This window comes from Otolemur garnettii, unplaced genomic scaffold (assembly GCF_000181295.1).
Source record: "Otolemur garnettii isolate 467f Iridium unplaced genomic scaffold, OtoGar3 scaffold00031, whole genome shotgun sequence".
NCBI classification, from domain to species: Eukaryota; Metazoa; Chordata; class Mammalia; order Primates; family Galagidae; genus Otolemur; species Otolemur garnettii.
In genome coordinates this window covers 11,803,778-11,825,063 of record NW_003852426.1, presented here as the reverse complement: position 1 = coordinate 11,825,063, position 21,286 = coordinate 11,803,778, and the positions used below count along the sequence as shown (strand labels likewise).

At 50.9% G+C, this 21,286-nt stretch overlaps 2 protein-coding genes and 1 long non-coding RNA gene across 3 annotated transcripts; all 3 read left to right on the top strand.

Annotated features, from left to right (window-relative positions):
* Positions 1-567: 567 nt before the first annotated feature.
* TREML2 (triggering receptor expressed on myeloid cells like 2) lies at positions 568-9,440 on the top strand. The gene is made up of 5 exons (XM_012804722.2): positions 568-619; positions 2,655-2,975; positions 6,438-6,834; positions 8,927-9,037; positions 9,305-9,440. Exons 1-5 carry the CDS (start codon positions 568-570, stop codon positions 9,402-9,404), a joined length of 981 nt encoding a protein of 326 aa, XP_012660176.1. The 3' UTR covers positions 9,405-9,440.
* Positions 9,441-14,419: 4,979 nt separating this feature from the next.
* On the top strand, positions 14,420-18,669 carry LOC111725071 (CMRF35-like molecule 1). The gene is made up of 4 exons (XM_023512818.1): positions 14,420-14,615; positions 15,814-15,889; positions 17,175-17,296; positions 18,608-18,669. The coding sequence occupies exons 1-4, from the start codon at positions 14,420-14,422 to the stop codon at positions 18,667-18,669; spliced, it is 456 nt and encodes a 151-aa protein (XP_023368586.1).
* Positions 18,670-18,713: 44 nt separating this feature from the next.
* LOC111725079 lies at positions 18,714-20,541 on the top strand. Its single transcript, XR_002773233.1, has 2 exons — positions 18,714-18,768; positions 20,303-20,541. It is a non-coding gene; the product is annotated as an uncharacterized LOC111725079 (long non-coding RNA).
* Positions 20,542-21,286: the final 745 nt, after the last annotated feature.

The window sequence follows — 21,286 nt, the reverse complement described above, 5'->3', positions numbered from 1 at the left end:
CTGCAAGAGGCAGGAACAGAAAGAATGCATCAGCAAGGAATGAATGAGTGAGCGTTTACAAGAACTTCTTTGTGGATGTGCATAGATGAAAAACTAAGGTCTAAGACGCCCCACCTCAGCCTGAGAGCCTCTACCCCGCTAGGTCTCTGAGCCTGGAAGATTCCAGAACCCCAGCCCCCTCGCTGGGTCCCCTGCCTCAGATTAGCAGACCCTCCTATAGGAATCAGTTTCAGGGGAGGCTGGGGAAGGCAGGGAGGCCCCTGACTCTGGGAGCCCTCCCTGGGCTGGGGGCCCCAGACTGGGTGGAGCAGCCACACCTGCCCGAAGTTCTGAGGAAAAGGGCGGAAACGGCTGCCAGCACCACCCTCACGATAGGCTCTCTGGGCCCCTGCGGTCTGCTGGGGGCAGTGGGTCCCACACTGCGTCACTTCCCTAAATGGGTAACTTCACTTTTAAAACCTCAGGACCTCCCCTGGCACACCCAGGTGGCCTGTCCTGTGTCAGCCCGGGCCCTACCCTTGGGTCCCAGGGTGGCTGGGCCTGTGACTGTCCCAGCTGGAGGGAGCCATGGGCCCTGCAATCCTGCTGCTGCTGCTGTGCCTGCAGGGCTGTGTCGCAGGTGACAGGGATGGAGGCTGACTTGGGGGAGGGAATGGTTGCAGGGGCAGGAACTCTGGGCCTTTTTCTGTACCCTTCCTCCCTGCTTTCCTTGCTCCATTCTTTTCTCTGATGTTTTGTGGGCTGGGGGGAGAAGAGATGGAGGCTGACTTAGCAGCTCTTTATGAGAGGCCAGGCGAAGGTCCAGTCCTAACACCTGGCCCCAGGGAATGCTAATCTAGGGTCCTTCAAGCTGAGATAAAGCTCTGGACTCTCTCTGCTTTGGCCCCTTTACCTCAGGCCCTCAAAGCAGGGACACTCAATTTCCTCACACAAATAACCTTAGCTTGGCCTCTGTCGGGAAAGCCCTGTTTGGTTCTGAGAGGAGTTACTGCATTATTGCATTATGAACTCACCACATCCTGTCCCTTCCCCTGTCCTGAAGGGACCAATCCCTGAAGGCCTTTCCCCCTCAGGTATTATTGCCCCTTGAGGGGCCTCGCACATTCCTGCCCCTCTTGCTGCTATGGCAACCAAGTTACCACTTCTGGGCATGGTGGGATTGGTCAAACCCACTCCCCACTGCCTATGAGAGGGGTGGGAGAAGGAGGCACATGTGAACACAGTGCCCCAGAGGCCCACCCCAAGGTCACTCTACCTCTGCACCTCCCCAGAGGGCTGGGAGGCTCCTCCCTCTGCCAGAGTGGTGGGGTCTGTCCTGTGCTCAGAAGTCCTGGGCTCACCCACTAAATTATTGAGTTTGGTCACTATTCCATTCAGTTAGTACGGGATAAGGTGATGTTCAGAGAGGGCGTGGCCTTCTTCACAGCCTCAGCTGGAGTGGGTTCTGGGTGGGACCTGAGAAAGATGACAGATGACAGATGTCTTGAGCTCTGGGCTGCAGTGGGGAAGTCCAGAGCCACCTGCACTTGGGAAAGGAAGCATGCTTTGAGCACCTGCTGTGTTCAAGTGCTGTCTGGGGGCGTAATTCTCACAGCAACCCGCGTGGGCAGCGAAGTTTCCACTTCACAGATAAAGAAACAGAGATGTTATGTCACCTGTTAACACAGCAAAGTGGTAGAAGCAGCATTTTAACCCCAGGTTTGCTGTGACTCCCAAACCTGTGTTCTAATTCTACACGAAGGGAGCTTTTGATGTGTTTGTAGAAGGCTCTGGAGTGAGGTGATCCAAAGAGTAAGCGCTGTGCTGACAGGAGGCAGGGTTACCCCACAGCAGCCTGCTCCCTCTCTCTGTCCCCTGAGTCCCCCTCTTCCCAGCCTGCTGGAGGAGAGTCTTCTGAAGGACATGGACTACATTTTAGTCCTTGTCACAGAGTGTAAGTTATAGTAGATGACAAATGGATCATTGGAATCCTTTGGCTCTCATACCACTGGGACAGTTTATATGAACATTTAGGTAGCTTAATGTATGGGTTTTATGTAACTAGAATATTTTAAAATTAAACACCACCTGAAGTGAACTAAAGCAGCTTGCTATTTCAAAGATGACTACAGTGGAGTTATTTGTGAAAGAAGGAACTCATTTCTTTTTTCAAAAACACGGATTTTTTTTTTCATCTACCTACATTGTTTGGCCTCTGAAATTTCAGAACTTAGAACATGTGTTTGTGTCTGTGCATCTGTCTTGTTGAAGACAGGACGTGGGACGAGCTTATCAGTCAGCCTCCCATCAGACTAGAAACTACCATGAAGAATGGGCCGGTGTCTGCTGTAGCTCCCTTAAGGGCTGAGTTTCCTTTATTAGACTGGGGACTCCTCCAGGGATATGCCTGTCTCCTCCATCAGACTGAAAGCTCCCTGAGAGAGGAGTCTGTATCTGCCCCATAATACTGAATGCTAGCTATTTGCAGGGCCTGTGTATGTCTGTGTTAGACTGGGGGTGCTCCCCAAGGGCAGGGTAGTTCCCCCTCAGATTCTGGGTTCCATTATAGCAGGGCAACATCCACCTCCTCTCCCTTCACTACAATCTTCACCCTTCAAGATGCCTTCTTTCATCCTCTCTCTCCAGACCTTACAAAACAAGTCGTGTCTCCCCAGGTCCCCCTGCAGAGAACATATACAGAAAAGTGAGGCTTCTTGAAGGGCAGACTCTGTCTGTGCAGTGCTCCTACAAGGGCTACAAAAACCGCGTGGAGGACAAGGTTTGGTGCAAAATCAGGAAGAAGAAATGTGATCCTGGGTTCACCCGAGTCTGGGTGAATGGGCCCCGCTACTTGCTGCAGGATGATGCCCAGGCTAAGGTAGTCAACATCACCATGGTGGCCCTTAAGCTCCAGGACTCAGGCAAATACTGGTGCATGCGCAGCACCTCCGGAACCCTCTACCCTTTGATGGGCATCCTGCTGGAAGTGTCTCCAGGTGAGCAGGCCTGCCAGGGCATTTGGGTGGGTGGGGTGTCCTCCCTCCCTGCCCTGCCCTCCACTGACAGCAGATATGAAAAGAAAAAGAAACCATTATTGGTCATGTTACACCAGAGGGTCTTCAAAGTGCCTTTACAGACATCTTCATGGCATCACTGTCACCCTCTCAGAGATGAAGAAAAGGAGGCCTGAATGCTTTATGTGGCACTGATCTTGACCAGGGTCACAGAACTAGCAGGTGGCTGAGATGAGGTCCAAACTCAAGACGGTCTGTGCTTTATTTTATTCAATCATTGGTTCAACATGTATTTGTTGAGCCCTTATCATGTGCCGGGCATTTTGCTAGGTTCTGGATACAGAGGTGAGCAAACCCAGACACAATCTTGCCCTCTGGGAGATGACAGGCAATACCACATCATCCAGATAACGAATTGCAGATAACAGTAAATGCTATTAAGAAAATAAGACAGAATGATGAACCAGAAAGTGACACAGTGATGGGGTGGGTGCTGCAGAACCGAGGACAAGGGAACACCTCCCTGAGCAGATGGCATCAAGCAGAGCCCCGAATGGTGAGAGTTCTCTAGCCATGTTGAAATCTGGGTTCATTAAAGGGCATTCTGTGGGGACATCTGCACACACAAAGGCCCCCAAGTTAGAAGGAGCTTGGTGTGTCTGAGGAAGGCTGTAAGGTGGCCCTATGCGGAGGGTGGGGCAGTGACCGATGAGGCTGGAGGGTCATCAGTAACCCTGAGGCCCATGACATGGAGTTTGGGTTTGATTCTAAGTACAAGAAGAAACTACTGGTGTGCTTAGAGGGGTGAGATGCGGCTTGTCTGTAAAATATAGTTGCTGCTGGTGGAAAGTACAAGCTTGGGCAGAAAGACAGTTGTGAGCATCTGGATGGAAATAACAGTGGCTTGGAAGTGGGCGCTAGAAATGGAGAGAAGTGGATGGGCTCACATGTGTGTTTCTCAGACTTTCTACCCACCAGGTATGTTTTCAAGGTAGGACAGGATTTTCTCAAGTGGGAGGTGAGCAGGAGCGGGGATAACTGCAAGGTTTCCTAGTTGATCAGCAGGTAGATGATTATACCATTTACTGAGTAGGGAAAATCTGCAACAGGAGCTAATTTAGAGGGGAAAAAATCAATAGCTTTATTTTGTCATGTAAAATTTAAGATACCTCCTAGAACCCCAGGTGGAGAAATTAAGTAAGCTGTCGATATATCCACCTGGAGCTTATGTGAGAGATCAGAGGAGAGATACATATTTGAAAGTGTCTCCTCAAAGATAGTGTTTAACGTCAAGGGGATTAGGGTAATCTATGGAGACAGAAAGCAGATTGTAGTTTCTCAGGCTGGGGAAGAAAAGGGGACACAGGGATGACAGAAAAATAGCAAGGGGCTTCTTTCCAAGGTGATGAAAGTGTTCTAAAATCGACTGGTGATGGTTACACAACTTTGTGAATACGATCAAGAAAATTGAACTTAATACTTTAAATGGGTGTGCTATAGGGAATATGAAATATATCTCAATAAAGTTGTTTTTAAAATCAAGAGGCTATTGAGAAGCTAAAAAAAAAAAAAAATCAAGAGGATAGGGTAGGCACAGTGGCTCACGCCTGTAATCCTAGCACTCTGGGAGGCTGGGGCAGGTGGATAGCTTGAGCTCACGAGTTTGAGACCAGTCTGAGCAAAAGTGAGAGCCCATCTCTACTAAAAATAGAGAAAACTGAGGCAAGAGGATCACTTGAGCCCAAGTGTTAGAGGTTGCTGTCAGCTATGCACAGGGCCACAGCTTCAGACTCTGTCTCAAAAAAAAAAAAAATTAAGAGGACACTGAAACTCTTCCTAGAGTGTAGAAAAAGGAGGAGACCGAGAATGAAGTAGTGAGGTTCTTTCACATTTATAAGATAGGAAAGAGAGTCAGCTAAAGAGCCTGAAAAAAGGAGCCAATTATTATGAAATTGACTATCCACCTTGTTCCCCTAACTCAATTATACCCTCATTTTCTGTTCGCTCTGAATTAGGGAAAATACCATCTCTAAAATGTGAAGCCCAATCTCATTCTTCCCCTCTCCAGTTCTGATTTAGACCCAGGGAAGGAGTTGAAATGGATTCATTGAAATCATCATTTCCCCCAATCATGCTATGTTAAGTTCTCACTTTCCACATCTTAAGGACAATTTGTGGAGATTCCAACTTAGCTGACCTTTTCAGTTATCAGGAAAATAAACAGCCCAAACAGCCCAATTATGAACTCTGATCTTCCAGCAGTATGTGGGGTTCCACTGCCCCTTGAAGACCAGGTTTTATGGCCCATGGCACCTGAAGCGGGAAAGGGGGGTTGCCTGCTGCTTAGCTCCCCCTCTTTCATCTTGGGAGTTGAGGAAAGTGGGGTCCTCTTGTCTCCCCTCTGGGCCTCTCCCTCCCACACACCTTGGTGTGTTGATGCAGGAATGCTAGAGAGAGGAATGGTTGTGTGACTTAATTGACTGTTGGAGGAGTCCTCTCTGTGGAATGTGGGTCCTTTTCTTCCAGCCCTTTGAGATCCTCTCTGAGGTGAGTATGCAGATGTTCTCCAAGGCATTGGTATGGGGGTTCTCTGTAGGCTTTGGGGGGATTTCACTACTGAGTATGGTGAGGTGGGAGCTCTGGCTCCAGGTCTGCCTCTGTCTCAGTCCCCTCCACCCCCAATGCTGCTTGTTCTGGATACCCTTGCCTAGAGAAATGGGTGGTCACTGGCCCTCAGGAAAGTATCCTTCCCATGCACCATAGGAGGATGCAATATTCTGTAGAGGCCTCTCTCCAATTTTCATGTTTCTTCTCAGAGCCAACATTCCCTGCAATATGGTGCCTCACAACTCTTACAACTTCCCCTTGTCCACCACCCAAACTCCAGGATTCTTCTAGAAAATGGGATGTCAAAGGCTGGGTTGATGGATGAGGGGAGCAGGACCGCTTTAGATAACTCTTAGGTATCCTGCAAAGAAGGTGTCTGCCTCTAAACTGTTTGCAGCTATTTTTAGAATTTGGGGCCCTCAATGGCTCAAAGTCCTCATCTCTGGACCCTAATTGCCAATTATGGAGCTGCTGGGAAGTCCCTACTTGGCATCATTTTATAGAGTTCTCTTTGGCCCTCAAGAATGTTGAAGGTATGGAAAACGACAAGAGAAGGAGATAGAGAGAGGGTGTCCTCTGGGAACAGGTGGCATGACATGAGAGGCTAAAGAAATGGTGAAAGTCTTTTCCTCTTTATATGCCCACTTCTTCCTTCCTAAAATCACCTTCTGAACACTGGTCACCAGGCAGAGCAGAATCCTAGGCCCAAGGTCAGGGAGAAGAGAGGAAGACAGGCCCCCACCCTGGCATGCAGATCACTGTGCAGACCCCTAAGATCTGCTGTAAGCACTGAGGCCCCCAAGTCAGTCTAACATCCCTCCCTCTCTGATTCTTCAGCCCCCACAACTGAGAGGAACACTCTTCTCACACATCTGGCTGACATCTTCAAGAGTGGAATTGTCACAACAGGCCAAGCCCCTACTTCAGGCTCCGATGTGCCTTTCACCACTAGCAGGATGGTGTTCACCCCTGGAATCCTCACCTTGGCCAGGCTCTTACCTTCTTCCAGACCAACCTCTATGACAGGCTACAGCTTCACTGATACCAGCATGACCACCAAGGGGTCCAGGAGCACCACGGTGGCCCAGGCAGTGACTGCATCTCCGAACAATGTTAGAGCCTCCTCTGAGGACCCAGAATCCATTTCCACCAAGTCTGGACAGCATAGCACCAGAATGCCAGTGACAGGAATGTGCCACACCAGCAGATCTCTCAACAAATTTCCCTCCTTCAGGTACGTGTGGGACTGGGGGCTGAATGACATTCTACAAGGTGTGGTATAGTTTTTGGTGTCTGAATGGAACTCAAGTGCAAATCTTATTGTAGCAGCCCATATAGCATATGGCTAGGAGAGAGAGTTATAAGAAACACCTGTATAGCTCAGTAATGTACCGCCCTGGTGATAAGGGCATGGGAAGGGATTTGGCTCTCCTAACAAACAAAAGAGCTCGAGAGACCAGAGCATCGGTGATTGGCAGTCTCTATACCTGTGGTATTAAGAGCCATGGGAATGTGTCTATAAGAGGCTGGAGAAGGCAGTCGGGAGCATGCATTCTATTATGGACCAGCTCACTCTGACTCTGTCGCTTCTCCTGCCTGCAGAACCCCTGCATGGTGTCTCTTTCCATGAAAGACTGCTAAGATGTATTTTCTTACTAAGACTGCTCTCCCTCAAATACTGTCTTTCTGTCTCTCTCCCTTCTGCTAAAGCTAATAGCCCTCAGGCACCTAAGAGCAATTGTTCCCAAGCAAGGTAGCCCAGTGGTCTGCATCCAGACTCCAGATAAGCTGGGGCCGGAGACCTGGCCAGTCCTGGGCCCCAACAAGTGGCACTCCAGATGGGACTCGACATCTTAAACTATGTAACTGACCACCTTCAGCTCCCCAATGTGGCCTGTTGTGAAGGGGAGATGGGAAACTGGAAGTGACATACAGAATAGTAGTGGGATGCAGGTAGTAGGTGGGGGTCAGGAGGGGAGGCCAGGAGGAGGAGGGTCAGTGGGGTGAGGATTGGATGGATGAGAGTTAGGAGGATGAGAATCAGGGGGATAAGGGCCAGGGGGATGAGGGTCAGGGGGATGAGGGCCAGGAGCATGAGGGTCAGGGGCATGAGGGTCAGGAGGATGAGAATCAGGGGGATGAGGGAAAGAGGGATGAGGGTCAGGGGACAAGGGTGGGGGGGATGAGGGTCAAGGGACAAAGGTTGGGGGGATGAGGGTCAGGGGGTATCTTGGTCAGGGGGATAAGGGCTGAGGGGATCAGGGTCAGGGGAATGAGAATCAGGGAATGAGAGTCAGAGGGGATGAATGTTAGGAGATGAGGATCAAGAGGACGAGGGTTGGGAGATCAGGGTCAGGAGGATGAGGGTTGGGGGATGACAGTCAGAGGGGTGAGGGTTGGAGGGATGAAGGTCGGGGGAGTGAGGGTCAGGGAGATCAGGGTCAGGGTCTGTTCCCCTGCAGAGGCTGTTGATGGAAAAGAGATGGTGGGAACAGGACAAATAAGTGGCTCAGGGAGTGGGAAGTGAGAAATGTAGATACATATAACTGGGTTCCACTAATGAATTCATGTTTGAGACAAGGGCTTGCTTTGTATTTGGAACCCTGCAAAGAGGGAGAGGGGGTGGGATGGGGAAGCGAAGGCAGCCAATAAGGGGCCCTTAACCAACCAGCTACTGCTTGGTGCAGAAAGAGCCTCATCCCACTGGGCAAACTGGGATCCAATGACAAACGCTCCACAGAATACGAGAGCAGGTGGATATACACCGCTCTGACTGGTCATTGGTAGGGAGCTGCCTGCCCGGTGTGACTTAGAGGACTCCAGAGACAAGAGAAAGTCCTCACCCTCCTCTCTAAAAACAGAAATGCCTATGACCCCTACACATAGAAATGATTCCAGCGAGGGGGTAGGGGATACAGGTGGGGCACCTACAGCATCTGCTACACAGGCCACAGTGGGGAAGAGGCGTCCTCAGACACCTGAAGGAGAGCAAGAAGCTTAATCTCTTCAGTCACATGTGAGCATCTCTTAGAATCCTTGTCCTCAGCAATGAGCAGATTTGGAGACATATGGGAAGAGAGGCACCAAGCCGGGGAGATGTGCCCCTCAGCCTGGGGATGTCCCCTCTGCAGTCTGGGTGCCTCACTTGCTCACCGTGAAGCTGGGTCTCCAAGGAAGTGAAGCTGCTCTGGAGGCAAGTGCCACCAGGGATTCTGCTGCTGGAGTTGTCCCCTGGTCTGACCCCTCTTATGTGACGTGCAGAAAAACATGGGTCTGGGTGGGAGCCCTTCATACTCAACTCCTGCTGCTCTGTCCCTTCTCCTCAGGCACCAGGGTTTTTACCCCACTGTGCTCGTGGTGGTGCTGACCTTCCTCCTGGTGCCCGTGATGTTGATCGTGGTCTATGGGTTTTGGAAGAAGAGACACATAGGAAGTGAGTAGAGCCCCCTCTCAGCCTCCTGGTCAGAGCGCTGGGTAACAGTACTAAGGGCTGTGACACTGAGTCCCCAGAAGGGTATCCCTCAGCCCGTATCCAGTCAAGAGGACTGGAGGGCACCTGGAAAGGGAGGAGGGTGGCCGGCAGGTGGCCCAGCATAACCCTAAGGTGGTGACCTGGCAAGAACCAAAGGCAGAGGCAAAGAGAGGCTGGAGCCTGGGGCACTGTGAGTGGGGACAGCCCTTCCTCACCTCTCCATTCTTTGTAGGCTACAGCACAGCATGTGCAGTGATCCTGCTAGACCCTGGAAGGACCTACCTAGAAGACCAGAGCTCCCATGGAAGCCTGCTTGGTCTGAGACCACTTAACTATGGGTGGGGAGCTTCTCCAGAGGGGCCCCAGAAGGCCAGAGGAAAGGTGAAGACCTGGGCCAGTCCAGGTTGGAGGGGCTGGAGGACTGTGCAGTGTGGCCTCACTCAGGCCCTCTCAGAGCCAGAGGCTGCACTCCACTCATGTCAGCAGCCTGCAGGAACCTGGGGAGGGACCCAGAGCAGCGGGCAGCAGGCAGGAAGTCCCAAGGAAGAGTTCAAGAGGTTTCTTCTTAGAGCTGCAGGCCCCAGACCCTGGTGGATGGCAGAGGAGCCCTGGGATTGTTGTTTACAGGCAGAGACCCTCAGCTTCTGCCACCCCAGAGCCTCTTACTGTCAAGCTGAGGGTGGGGATGCAGGGAGAGCTGCCCTCTCCACAGCCGGGACCACAGTCCCGGCTTCCCTCTGTTCCCCTCAGCTTCCCGTGTGCGTAGGGAAGAAGAGTTGGGGCTTAGGAGCTCTGGAGACAGTCAATGTCCTGCAGGAGAAGGAATAGTGACTAAGTGCTAGGGCCCAACAGAGGGGTCAGCAGTAGGGGACCCCAGAGCTGTCCAAGGCTCCCGCATCTGGCAAGTGTCCTCTGAGGGGCATCTGGATGCACCCTGCCCTAAGGGTGGCTGCTTGTCCCTCCTGTCCTATGACCCTGCAGAGCCCACACTCTCTTGCTGCCTCCTGCTGGCTGGCCCTTCCCAGAAGAGCTGTGACCAGGCAGATAAGAGCCCCTGGGCTGCAGGGCCATCCTCTACCCAGGGGTACAGAGGCTGAGTTCAAGGCTCTCTCCTCCAGCTCCTGCACCTGGGTTCCAGGTCTGAGCTCCTGGAGGGGACTGAGGGCCCAGTGGTCTCCAGCCAAATTCACACCCTGGAGTGACTGAGGCCCTGGCACTGCATGGAGGGTCCTCACCCCACAACATTGCTGGGAAGGCCATGGCTCAGAGAAAGAGCAGATCACCCTCACTCCAGCCCAGGAACTCAATGTCCCCTGGAGAGAGAAGACCCACGTGTGACAACTTGAAACTGAATGTGGCCTGGAGGATGGGCCCAGGTGGGGGACAGGAAGAAGGGAGCCCATCTAGCCTCTGGCTGGGACTCCAGTGGCCTGAAGAGTCAGCCACCTACCCCACTGACTCATGGTTCAGACTTGACCTCTACTGCCCAGACCACTGGCCCTGCGTCCGGCAGCAAAGGCTGGGGAATGCAGCCTGGATCCCTCCCACAGAGAGGAGTCCATCAGCCTGGAGTGGCTGGAATAGCACCTGGGGATAAATGTGACATCTACTCTCTCAGACCTGAGTCAAGACCTTGATATGGGAGAGAAAACATCAGAGCAGGAGAGCGACACAGCCAGGGCCCTGGTGATCAGGCAGCGGGGCCACTTATAGGATGGATGAGGGGAAGGAAAGGGGTAGAGGGTGACTGGGGACAGAAGGAAGAGGGGCCCTCTTCTCTATGACCAGAGGAGGGCAGTAGAGCAAAGACTCAGTTGAGGAATGAACACAGTAGTCTCAGAAAACACACACACACACACACACACACACAAACACACACACATACACACACACTACTAGACGTCTCTGGCCAGCAAGCAACCTGCTGAGAAAGCTGTCCTTATCACAAGAGTCCAGCTGCCACCCGGGTGTGTAATTAGGAAGGGGCTTAACTCTCCTAGGGAAAAACAGCTCTCCAGGGGCTCCCCTCTATGTGTGACCACTGTCAGCCTTGCCTCTCCTGAGCCAGACAGGGGAGAAGCACTTGGGAAGGAGCTAGGAACAGGACGGGATGCCACTCTGCCGCTGTGTAACCCTCAGTAACTCACTAACCTTGTCTGGGCATCATTGTTCCTCTGTTGTGAAAGGGGACAGTAATTCCCACCTCTCAATATGGTTTTCAGGGTAGAACAAAATCACGTGAACATTGTCCAGCTAAGTGGAGCCTCCCCATTGCTGCTGCTTAAGTTCTCCCCAGTACTATGCTGGCCTTTACGTCACATGTAAGACCTCAGGACCCTATGTCTTTGTTTTGTCATCTCTCCCCCACATTTTCTCACTACATGGATGCTGGGCAGCCCCTCTGGTGATGTTCTTTTGTGAGAAGGGAGGGTATGGGGTAGGCTCATGTTGGTATGACTTTGGCAAGTCACTGTCCCTCTCTGATCCTATTTCCCCATCTGGAAAAGAAAGAGGAGATGAGCTCTGAAGCCCCTTCTGCGTCACTTCCTAGCTAAGGGCCTGCGTGGAACAGTCATGTGCACACAACTGAGCATGGAGTGAGGCGGGCAGAAAGGGAGCCAGTCCTGGCCTCAGTCTGCTCACAGCCTCTGAGGGAAGCAAGACGTGGTAGGACTGGGTACACCCCAGACCTTTGCAGGGGTCAGATGCCACAATGCAGGGGAGTCCTTCAGAGGTGGGGCACCGGGGATCCTGCAAGCTCTGACCAGCTAGTGGGCTTCATGGAGGAGGCGGGGCTCTATCTGAGGACAAAAACATGGGCTGGTGTCAGGTGGTGACATCCCTGAGGGAGATTCAAGTGCAGAAACTGCACTGACCTTGGCTGGGAGCCATGGGGAGGCACTACTGGAAAGATCTATGAGGAACAGAGGGAATGTGACCAGGTGGACCCAAGTGGAGCTGTTTGCTGTGTCCTACCCCTGTGTGCTCAGATGAGGGGTTCCTGGAACTGGGCAAATCAGCCCCAGTTGCTCACCCAGGAACCGGCTCCCATGTAAACTCCATGGTAAGGACACGCTGCTGAGGAGCTGTAGACCCCATGCCCCAGGATTTCCTGGACACTTTCCTCCAACCCTGACCTCTCACTTCCTCCTTCTTGTCTCACCTTTCTTCCCAAGGCTCCCCGGGGACATGGATCCACAGCAGACCCGTGGCAGGGAGGTGCAGGGCAGGTGAGGTGTCAGAGGGCTGCTCACTTTAGTGGATGAGGCAACAAACCTTCCTGGGCCACAGGCTGTAGAGACGGATACACCTGAGATGAGACGCAGCCCCCCACTGGGTGGATGCACCCCTCTGCAGAGCTCCACAAGCAACATTAGGTTTACAGTTCTCCTAAATGGCTGCAAAACATATTTTTCACCCTGGATTGGACTGAAGGCGTGGATGGTACATGGGGCTACCAGCTCCTCATTCAGGGTTGATCCATTTCCTGTCCTGGCACCTCCCCTGCCAGTCCCTCTGGGGCTCCCTCAGCTGCAGAGAACCACCTTGCCGAGGGCAGAGCCCTGCCCCGGATACCACACCTCTCTTGACTGATCGACAAGTGGGGGTAGGTCTAAAGGCCCACACTGGCTTGCTACCCTGGCAAGTCCTGCAAGGTTCTTGTCTTCAGAACTTCACCCAACATGGCCTGAGTCGCCTTCCCCTTCTGTTCCATCCTGCGTCCTGCTCTTCTCTTCCCAAGATATTTGTTCCCAGAGCCCCTTAAACCTCCTGTGGGAGGCCAGGTGCAGTAGCTCACAACTGTAATCCCTGCACTTTGGGAGGCCAGGAGTTTGAGAGGAGCCTGTTAATATAGCAAGACTGTGTGGCTACAAAAAGTAAAAAACAAAAAACTTAACTAGGTGTGGTGGTGGCTCATGCCTGTAATCACAGCTACTCAAGGGGCTGAGGTGGGAGGATCACTTGAGCCCAAGAACTTGAGGTTACAGTGAGCTTTGATGTCTCCACTGCACTCCAGCCTGAATGACAGAGTGAGACGCTGTCTCCAAATAAATAAATAAACCCAAATAAACCTCCTGTGCTTATTTGTACCCAGGAACATAACCTGCGGCATTGCGTTTACACTGTTTTTTTTTTCCTTTTCTTTGTCGTTTTTCTATTAACTGTGAACAGCCTGTGACAGTGGGTTTTCTGTAGCCCATCTGATATTTTACAATATGCTTGATTCCTGTGATTTTCTACCAAATGCTTATGTGGTAACTATGGCAGCAGGGAGCTGGGGGAGGGGATAACCTAGGGGCTGAGACTCCTCTTTCCTTTCCCCCCTCTTCTTCTCTCTTCCTATGCCTTCCTTCCCCTCCCCCTCCCCCAGCTTTACTCTTTCCTGCCTCTGCTAGGGTCTATCCCCTGCATCTCCATTCTTGGAAATTGGGTTTCCATCTCCTCTTCCCTCCTGTCTCCATGGGACCTCCCAGTTCACAGGCAGGCCTGGACACGAGTCTTCTGATCATTAAGGACCAGCGGGACTTAGGGTTTTGGTCAGAAATCCAAAGGACCCCTAACTCTGCTACTCACTTTCCAGTCTGTGCTTGACTTGGTTCGGGAAGGGAAACTTCAGGCTGGAGAGAGAGAGAGGAGAAATATTTCACCACAGTTTCCTGCTGGTCTTTCTCAGATTTCCCCATTCTTGACCCCAGTGATAGGAGGTGGCCTTACAGGAAAAGGTTGGGCCTAGGGAAGCACAGCAAGAGTGACAGAGTCCCCTGCATCCTTGGTCCAGTCCCAGGGCTAAGGCCTTTCCAGGTCCAGACGTAGAGCCTGCAGCTGGAAGGTCCCCAATAAGTGAAGGCCTCCCCCGCTCCTGCCCAGGTCTCTTGCTTCCTGGAGGGAGGCCTGTGCTTTGATTTCTCCTCCCCAGGGCTTTCCTGCTCCCTCACATCCCTACACCCACTCCAGCTCAAGAAGAGGACTCATGACCTGGGAGGCCACATGCCTGCTAGGGCCTGTGCTGCTGGTGCTCCTGGCCTCAGGTGAGGGGAAAATGGAAAGACAAGGTAGCTGTGATGGGGGCTGTGTGGAGGGACGGGCAGGGGACAGGGTGGTGCCATGGCCAGGGGCCAGCTCTGGAGCACAACCTGAGTGTGGGCACAGAGGGTTGCTCCCTGAAGAGGGAGGCCCCATCTCCCAGCCCTCCTGACCTGAGGGTTTAACTTCAGGTTCCTGGGCACAGAAGACAGAGCTGCTGCCTGCCCTGGAGGGTGACACCATCTCTGTGAAATGCCAGTACCGGTCTTCCCTGCTTTTGCACGTGAAACGTTGGTGCAGGCAAATAAGACCCAGGACATGTATGATATTAGTGGAAAGTCCCAGTACAGTGCCTCGGGACCGTCGATATTCCATCCAGGATGATCCCTCTGGTGTCTTCACCGTCACCATGACAAAGCTCAGGGTAAACGACTCGGGAGTCTACTGGTGTGGAATGTCTAAAATTCAGTCTTCTGAGATCTCTATTCTCACAATCTTCCATCTGGTGGTATCTCAGGGTAAGTTATTTCCCTTCTCAGGTGTGAGTCTCAGACTTGTAGAATCACAAGTGTTGGAACTGGAGAGGACCCTAGCACTCCTTTTCTTCAACCCTCTCTTCACCAAACTAAAGGGCAGAACAAGCCCAGAACCCAGGCCTGCTGGCTGCTGGTTGGTTTTCATCCCACAACACATGAATTCTCTTAGGAATTTTGTTCCTACTAACAGGACTCCTCCATGGATCTGGAATGACTTTAAAGCTTCTCATGCTTGAGCACACAGGCCTAATGGTCCATTCCTGGACATTCCTACCCCTGCCCCTGAGCCTCCTCTCACAGGCCGTGGGTCCCTCATATAGCTGGGCCGCAGAGCAACAGGGTGGTGTCAAGAACTGTGCACAGATAGGAGGTGGCTGGATGTGGAGGCACATATGAGACTTAGAGGTGAGGGTGGGCCATGGGACTGCCTGGGGTTCAGGGGCCCTGGATCCTCTCCTGGGACCTACTGCAAACAAGTAAGAGTCCCTAAGCCACAACATGGCAGGTATGGGGTACCTCTAATCTCAGGACCTTGGGTATCCCTCCTGAAAACTGCAGAGTGGCCTGGGTCTCTACCTCTCAGGCCCTCTTGCTGCTGAGCCCATCAGGTGGCCTCATGGGTGCCTGCAGGACCTAGGTCAGCCACTGGGGCTTCACTGCCCATTCCATGCAGGGCATGGGGCCAGGCCAGGCTCCAGAAAGGGACCTGAAAATCTTGAGAGCCCATTCTGGGCTGGACAAGCCCACAGCCCAGTCAGAAAGACAATGGACAAAGAGTCATGATGCAGTGTGGTAGGTGGCCTAAGAGAAGCATGCCAGGTGGAGACCCACTGAAGGGAGGGGGTCCGGTCACCATCAAGGCCAGGGGTATGTCCCCTCCCACCCATGGAGGATTCCACAGAGGAGGTGACAGCAGCTGGGTCTTGTTGGGTGAGCAGGGATTTATCCAGAGGCGTTAGAGGTTGACAGTGCTATATCCACTCCACACACACCTGTGTGATACCTCACTAAAGCCACTCGCACTGCGGGAGCTCTAACAGAACTCAGCTGATGCCTCCACGCCTTTGCAGTGCGTCTGGGGCTTCTCAGCGTCCTCACTTGGTCGGGGCCACGTGTGGGCGCCTCCTACCTAGGACAGGGGGTTAGAAAAGGGTGCTCCCCTCACTGTCATTTCTTACAGCTTCAACACTACCCCCCACCAGGAGCACCAGGACGACGACAATCCTGACCTCTGTGACCAGCCGTGTCATTGACAGGTACTACCACACCTCCGTGTCCTCTCAGCCCTCTTTTCCTCCCACCCTCTGCCAAATGCCCCCCAACTAACATTCTGCCACAGATACCCAGCTCTCAGTGGGAAGGAGTGTGGTCAGACAGGTTACCTCAAGTCACTTGGTCTGAGCCTCAGTTTTCTCATCTTCAAAATGTGGCCAGTAATATTCCCACCTTACGTCAGGGTTTCTAATCCTTGGCACTGTTGGCATTTGCAGCCACATGATTCTTTGTCATAGGAGGCCGTCCTGTGCACTGTACGTTTAGCAGCATCTCTGGCCTTTACTCATTAGATGCCCGTGGCATATATCTCCCCCTGACCACCCAAATGCAACAACCAGAATTGTCTCCAGACTCTTTTAGGTGTGCCACAGTCACTCCCAGTTTGGAACCACTGTCTTACAGGGTTGTAGGATAGATTAAATGAGTGTGGATTTGAAGGGTCAGCCCAGTGCAAGGACTGCTTTTTTTATTTCTTCCCCCTTCCAGCCCTTCTCCATCTTTCCATGAGAGTAGGGGTGATAATCCAGAGCCACAGCAGGTCTAGAGAAAGGGCACAGTGCAATTACAACAACCTGTGGCCTGCTTTCTTTTCTACTCTTGCCTGATGGATTCCAGCCTCAGCACTAGGTCCTGCAGTGTCTTCCGACCTCTGTCCCCCCTCCTCTCCTCCCTCCCTACCATTGCTGCAGACCATGAACCCTGGTCTCTTATAAACCACAGCTCTCCCCTTTCACCCTTGTCACCCCCCAGGCCCCTGACCTAAGAGCCTGTTGTGGTGTAAGAGAGTCTGCCTTTGTGTTCTTCCTTTGACTTGAGACAGGCCCTATTAAGATGGATTTATCATCTGGCAGAGCTGTTGGCCAGTGATAGCAGTATGCCCTGAGCTCCACGCACCTTATAGGGAAGGGTTGAGGTTAAGGAGCTGGAGCAAGAATGGTGGAGGGAAAGATGCTGGGAGAGGTGAGTGCAGATCCTGCAACAGGGCCCAGAAGGAAAGTTAAGGGACAGTAAGGAAAGGTACAGAGATAGCATCAACATTCCCATCTTACAGAGGAAACCAGCCCAAGATGGAATGGCTTGCCAGAGACTGCATGGCCTGCAGAGCCAGAGCCCTGGAACATATTTGCATATATGGCTGGCCCCTGGTCAACTGAGCAGGAGGGGACTTTGGTGGAGGCTGAAAGACGGGAGGGCCAGTTGTAACAATAGGGCAGAAGGTTGGGCTGGGCTCTCTCCTTTCTCACCTGGCTGGGTCTTATTCCAAAGCCCTCTAGACAAGTGGAAGTTTATCACCCTGAGTGTGGTGGTGGTGGTGGTCCTGCTCGTACTGATGCTGATCCTCACCATGGCCCTGTACCTCCAGAAAGCCCGAGGAAAAGCCGGGAAAGGTGAGTCCCTGTCACTGGCTCTGAGCAGACCACGGAGTGTTTAGCCATTTATTCAGCAGTCTGACAGCCCTGGAGACAAAGCTTGTTGTGCTCATCTTGCCGACGAGGAAACTGAGGCCCCAGAGATAAAATGGCCAAGATCACTTGGGAGCCCCCTATGAGTCTCTCTCCCTTTGCTGGAGAGCCAGTCTGGGCCGTCCTGAGCAAGGACCAGTTCTCTTGAGGGAACCAAGGTCAGTTCACTCAAAGCCAACACAACTCAGCACTTGTTGGCCTAAGACTAGGTGTGCTAGTGCCCATTTTGGACCATATAATTTTGCCATCTTTTGAGTTAAGGCTTTTTTAAAAATTAAGGTAACTTTAATGGTATTGTTTTCAACTATTGCTATTATTTCTAAATTGTGTTTTCCTGGAGGCTATCTCACTTGGGTCTTCCCCCCACTGCCGCCAGAGGCTCTGGTGCCTTTCCCTTCTTCCATTACTTTCTACCTAATAAATCCTATCTTACCATTGAAAAACAAACAAATAAATTTTGTCTTCCTAAAAGCATATCAAAGACTTTTTAATTTTAAAAGTTTAAGTTTTTAGCATTAATTACATGTGAAATCTGCAGCATCTTGTACAAAATTTATTAGATTAGTACCCTTTGATAAATTCTACCTCCTTTCTTGCTGTTTTTGTTTGTTTCTTTGGTTGGTTGGTTCAGCACTTAAGTATTGTGTGGTTTTTAACCATATACCCAAAAGATGTTTCTGTTGACAAGATTGAAATGGGTGAGCAGAGCAGAGTTATATTAGATTTCATTGGTTTTAATTTTCAATACTATAAAAATCCTAAGGGAGGAGTGGATTGTAAAATTTTATATACGTATTTTTTCAAACTGTGTAAAATCAGTTTAGTAGATCACAATGGCATTTTTATAAAACAAAATAGAAAAGTAAAATGTTAAAATTCTTCATACAGTTTTTCATTAAACTTTTCTTTCAGGAGTGTGTATGTGTGTGTATAGGTACATGGATGTGTATGTGTGTTTTTTTAATGTGGTAGTAGGTAAATCATATATTGCATTGGGTTCCCAATTATAAAAATTTGAAAGATATTACTATGTACAACTTCATCAGCAAATAGATTATACTTAAGTTTGATGCTTAAATTTGGAATTTTCGGTGACCTGGAATAGAAAATTAAGTTTACTGGTCCCACAGTTTGTTTTGCTCTTAGCATCCCTGTATACTACCATTGCTGGGCACTTGGGACTTCCCCAGGCAGACACGTGTCCCCTCATTAAGCCCTGGCCTTTTTTCCAATCAGGATCCCTTCTGCCCAGCCAGGACTCCAATCTCCTCTTCCTTAATTCCATGGAAGGTGAGTAGGGAGAAGTCTCTCCCCTAAGCTTGCCTATTTTCTTCACAGGTGAGGATGACTCACACCATGTCTACAATGAACTTTCTGTCCAGAAAGAGGAGACCATTGTGAGTAGGAATGACCCTTCCCTGGCACACAGAGGACCACAGCTTGTTGCTCTTCTTTAACTACCTGATCTGCACTTACTCCTAGTTTCTATTTATTCTGAATCTTGGCTCACACATGCTCCGCTGCCTCGTGTTTTGTCTACGTGCTTCCTTTCTCCATATTTCCCAATTTGAATCCCTTAGAGAAAGAAGGAATTTGGCAGACTCAGCTATTGACCTTCACCTCCATGAGAGACAGCTTTTATATCTCATAGGCAATGATCCAGCCTATGGATTAGCTGCCATTGATCCAATCAGCTATGGGGAAGGGTGTCATGTGACAAACAGCCTGGTTCCCTAGGACAATGTCTTTCCCCCCACATAAGTCTGTCCTGTCTAAAGATTTAAGGCTCTTAGCATCACCGAATCACAAAATTGGGAGAATCTAAAGTCATCTTGGCCAATCCTCTGTGTAATGCTGGAATCAACTCTAAAAACAACATCCCTACCAAGTGCCCTTCCAGCTCAATGCTACTCAAACTTGAGTGTGCATTAAAATCACTTGGAGGACAGGCCCATAGCACAGTGTTTATGGCACAGACCACATGTATTGAGGGTGGCGGCTTCGAGCCGGGCCAGCCAGCTAAACATCAATGACAGCTGTAACAAAAACATAGCCAGGTGTTGTGGTGGACACCTGTAGTCCCAGCTACTTGGGAGGCTAAGGCAAGAGAATCGCTTAAGCCCAAAGAGTTTGAGGTTGCTGTGAGCTGTGATTCTATGGTGCTCTACTGAGGGTGACATAGTGAGACTCTGTCTCAAAAAAAAAAAAAGTCACTTGGAAAGAGTGTTAAAACAGAATTGCTGGGCCTTACCCCAGTTTATTTTAATCCTAATACATCTGGGATAGAGCCTTATTCTTCATTTTTAATAAGCTATCATGAAATGTTGGTGCTATGTAGCCTTCCCTAGCCTGCCTGCCTGCCTGCCTGCCTTCCTTCCTTCCTTCTTTCCTTCCTTCCTTCCTTCCTTCTTTCCTTCCTTACCCTCCCTCCCTTCTTTTCTTTTCTTTCTTTCTTTTTTTTTTTTAAAGGTTAGAATGCTGTGACCTCAGCGTAAGTCACAGCAACCTCAAACTCTTAAGTTCAAGTAATCCCCCTATCTCAACCTTCTGAGTAGCTGAGACCACAGGCTGCCCTAAAACCTGGATAATTTTTATATTTTTAGTAAGAGACAGGGTCGCACTCGTGCTCAGATTTGTCTTAAACTCCTAAGCTCAAGGGATCCTCCTGCCTCAGCCTCCCAGAGTGCTAGGACTACAGGTGTGAGCCACCATGCTTGGCCCTGAGCCTATTCATAAACATGTTCAGTGATGGTGACCTCACTGCTTTCTGAAGCCACTTTCCCAGTCCTTTATTCCAGAGGCTCTGTCAGATTACCTTGTCCCATATTTTATCCCTGTCCCTGCCCTCCACCCAGCTCTGGGCATATAGAGGCCCACTGATCATGCTAGCTATGATCCATGCAATGGATGTCTATCTTCTTTGATTCTCAGGGGTATGCTCAGCAGATGGCTGATAAGGACTCCGGGGATATCTGCTATGCCTCACTCATCCACCTAAACCACTCCAGCCCTGAAGACTCCATCTTTGCCAAGACCCTCCCCAACCTGAAACTCATGCCTGACCCCATTCTGTCTGTGGAATATGCCAGCATCACGGGAAAGGGATCCGAGCCCTCTAAGTCAGCCACCCTAGAAGTGGAGTCTAGAAACTAAAGGCAGAATTCACCAGGCAATGAGAATTTATCTAATGCTCTACCAGCAATGGGTGACTTCCAAAGATAGCTACCAATTCCCAGGGCTACCCCCTCCTGCAAGGGAGGTGAGGAAAAGAGAACAAAGGAAGGAAAAGTCCTTATGAACTCAGAAGGCAGAAGCTTTGAGTCTGAGAGCTGAGATGCCACAATGGGCAATTTCTGGACAGCTGCTCTCTCTTGTTCCCAAGATCCACAAAGACAGAGTCCAACTAGAGAGATGACTCAGACCTTGTGCCTCTGAGCAATTCAACTTATCTCCCTCTGTGACCATCACTTCCTTCCTGACCAGTGGCTATGAAGTCCAAATTGATTGTGCAAGTTCCCCTATTGGCACCTCTCTCCCTGAATGCCCCTCCCTAACTGTCCTCTCTGGCCCTCTAAGTTCTGAGCGGTTCTAGGAAGTTCTGAGAACTCTCCATCCCCCAGATCAGCTCTCTCCTCTCCTTTCTAGACTCCTGATTCCAACATCCCTCCCACTCATGAAATGCTTAGGACCTTGCCAGGAAGAACTCTGGCTTGTGGACAGTGTCTACTCCCTGGCTCTGGCCCTGGCCCTGGTCCTTGCCATGCAGAATATGGCAGGGTACCTTCCTTCCCTGTGGCCACCCACATAGCTCCATAAGAACTAATATAAGCTCCTCTGCCTCCCATAGAGTCCATTATGCACTCTGCTAACTGCATCTTAGGCAAAAAGAGTAGGTGGGGAGGATGCCTCCTACTT

What these genes read in the sequence shown, in the direction of transcription:
- TREML2 (XM_012804722.2), top strand. Translation starts at nt 568, where the DNA reads ATGGGCCCTGCAATCCTGCTGCTGCTGCTGTGCCTGCAGGGCTGTGTC. An exon ending in AACAAATTTCCCTCCTTCAG is followed by an intron (nt 6,835 to 8,926) that starts GTACGTGTGGGA and finishes CCTTCTCCTCAG; the next exon opens with GCACCAGGGTTTTTACCCCA. An exon ending in AAGAGACACATAGGAAGTGA is followed by an intron (nt 9,038 to 9,304) that starts GTAGAGCCCCCT and finishes CATTCTTTGTAG; the next exon opens with GCTACAGCACAGCATGTGCA.
- LOC111725071 (XM_023512818.1), top strand. Translation starts at nt 14,420, where the DNA reads ATGATATTAGTGGAAAGTCCCAGTACAGTGCCTCGGGACCGTCGATAT. An exon ending in ACCAGCCGTGTCATTGACAG is followed by an intron (nt 15,890 to 17,174) that starts GTACTACCACAC and finishes CTTATTCCAAAG; the next exon opens with CCCTCTAGACAAGTGGAAGT. An exon ending in CCGAGGAAAAGCCGGGAAAG is followed by an intron (nt 17,297 to 18,607) that starts GTGAGTCCCTGT and finishes TTTTCCAATCAG; the next exon opens with GATCCCTTCTGCCCAGCCAG.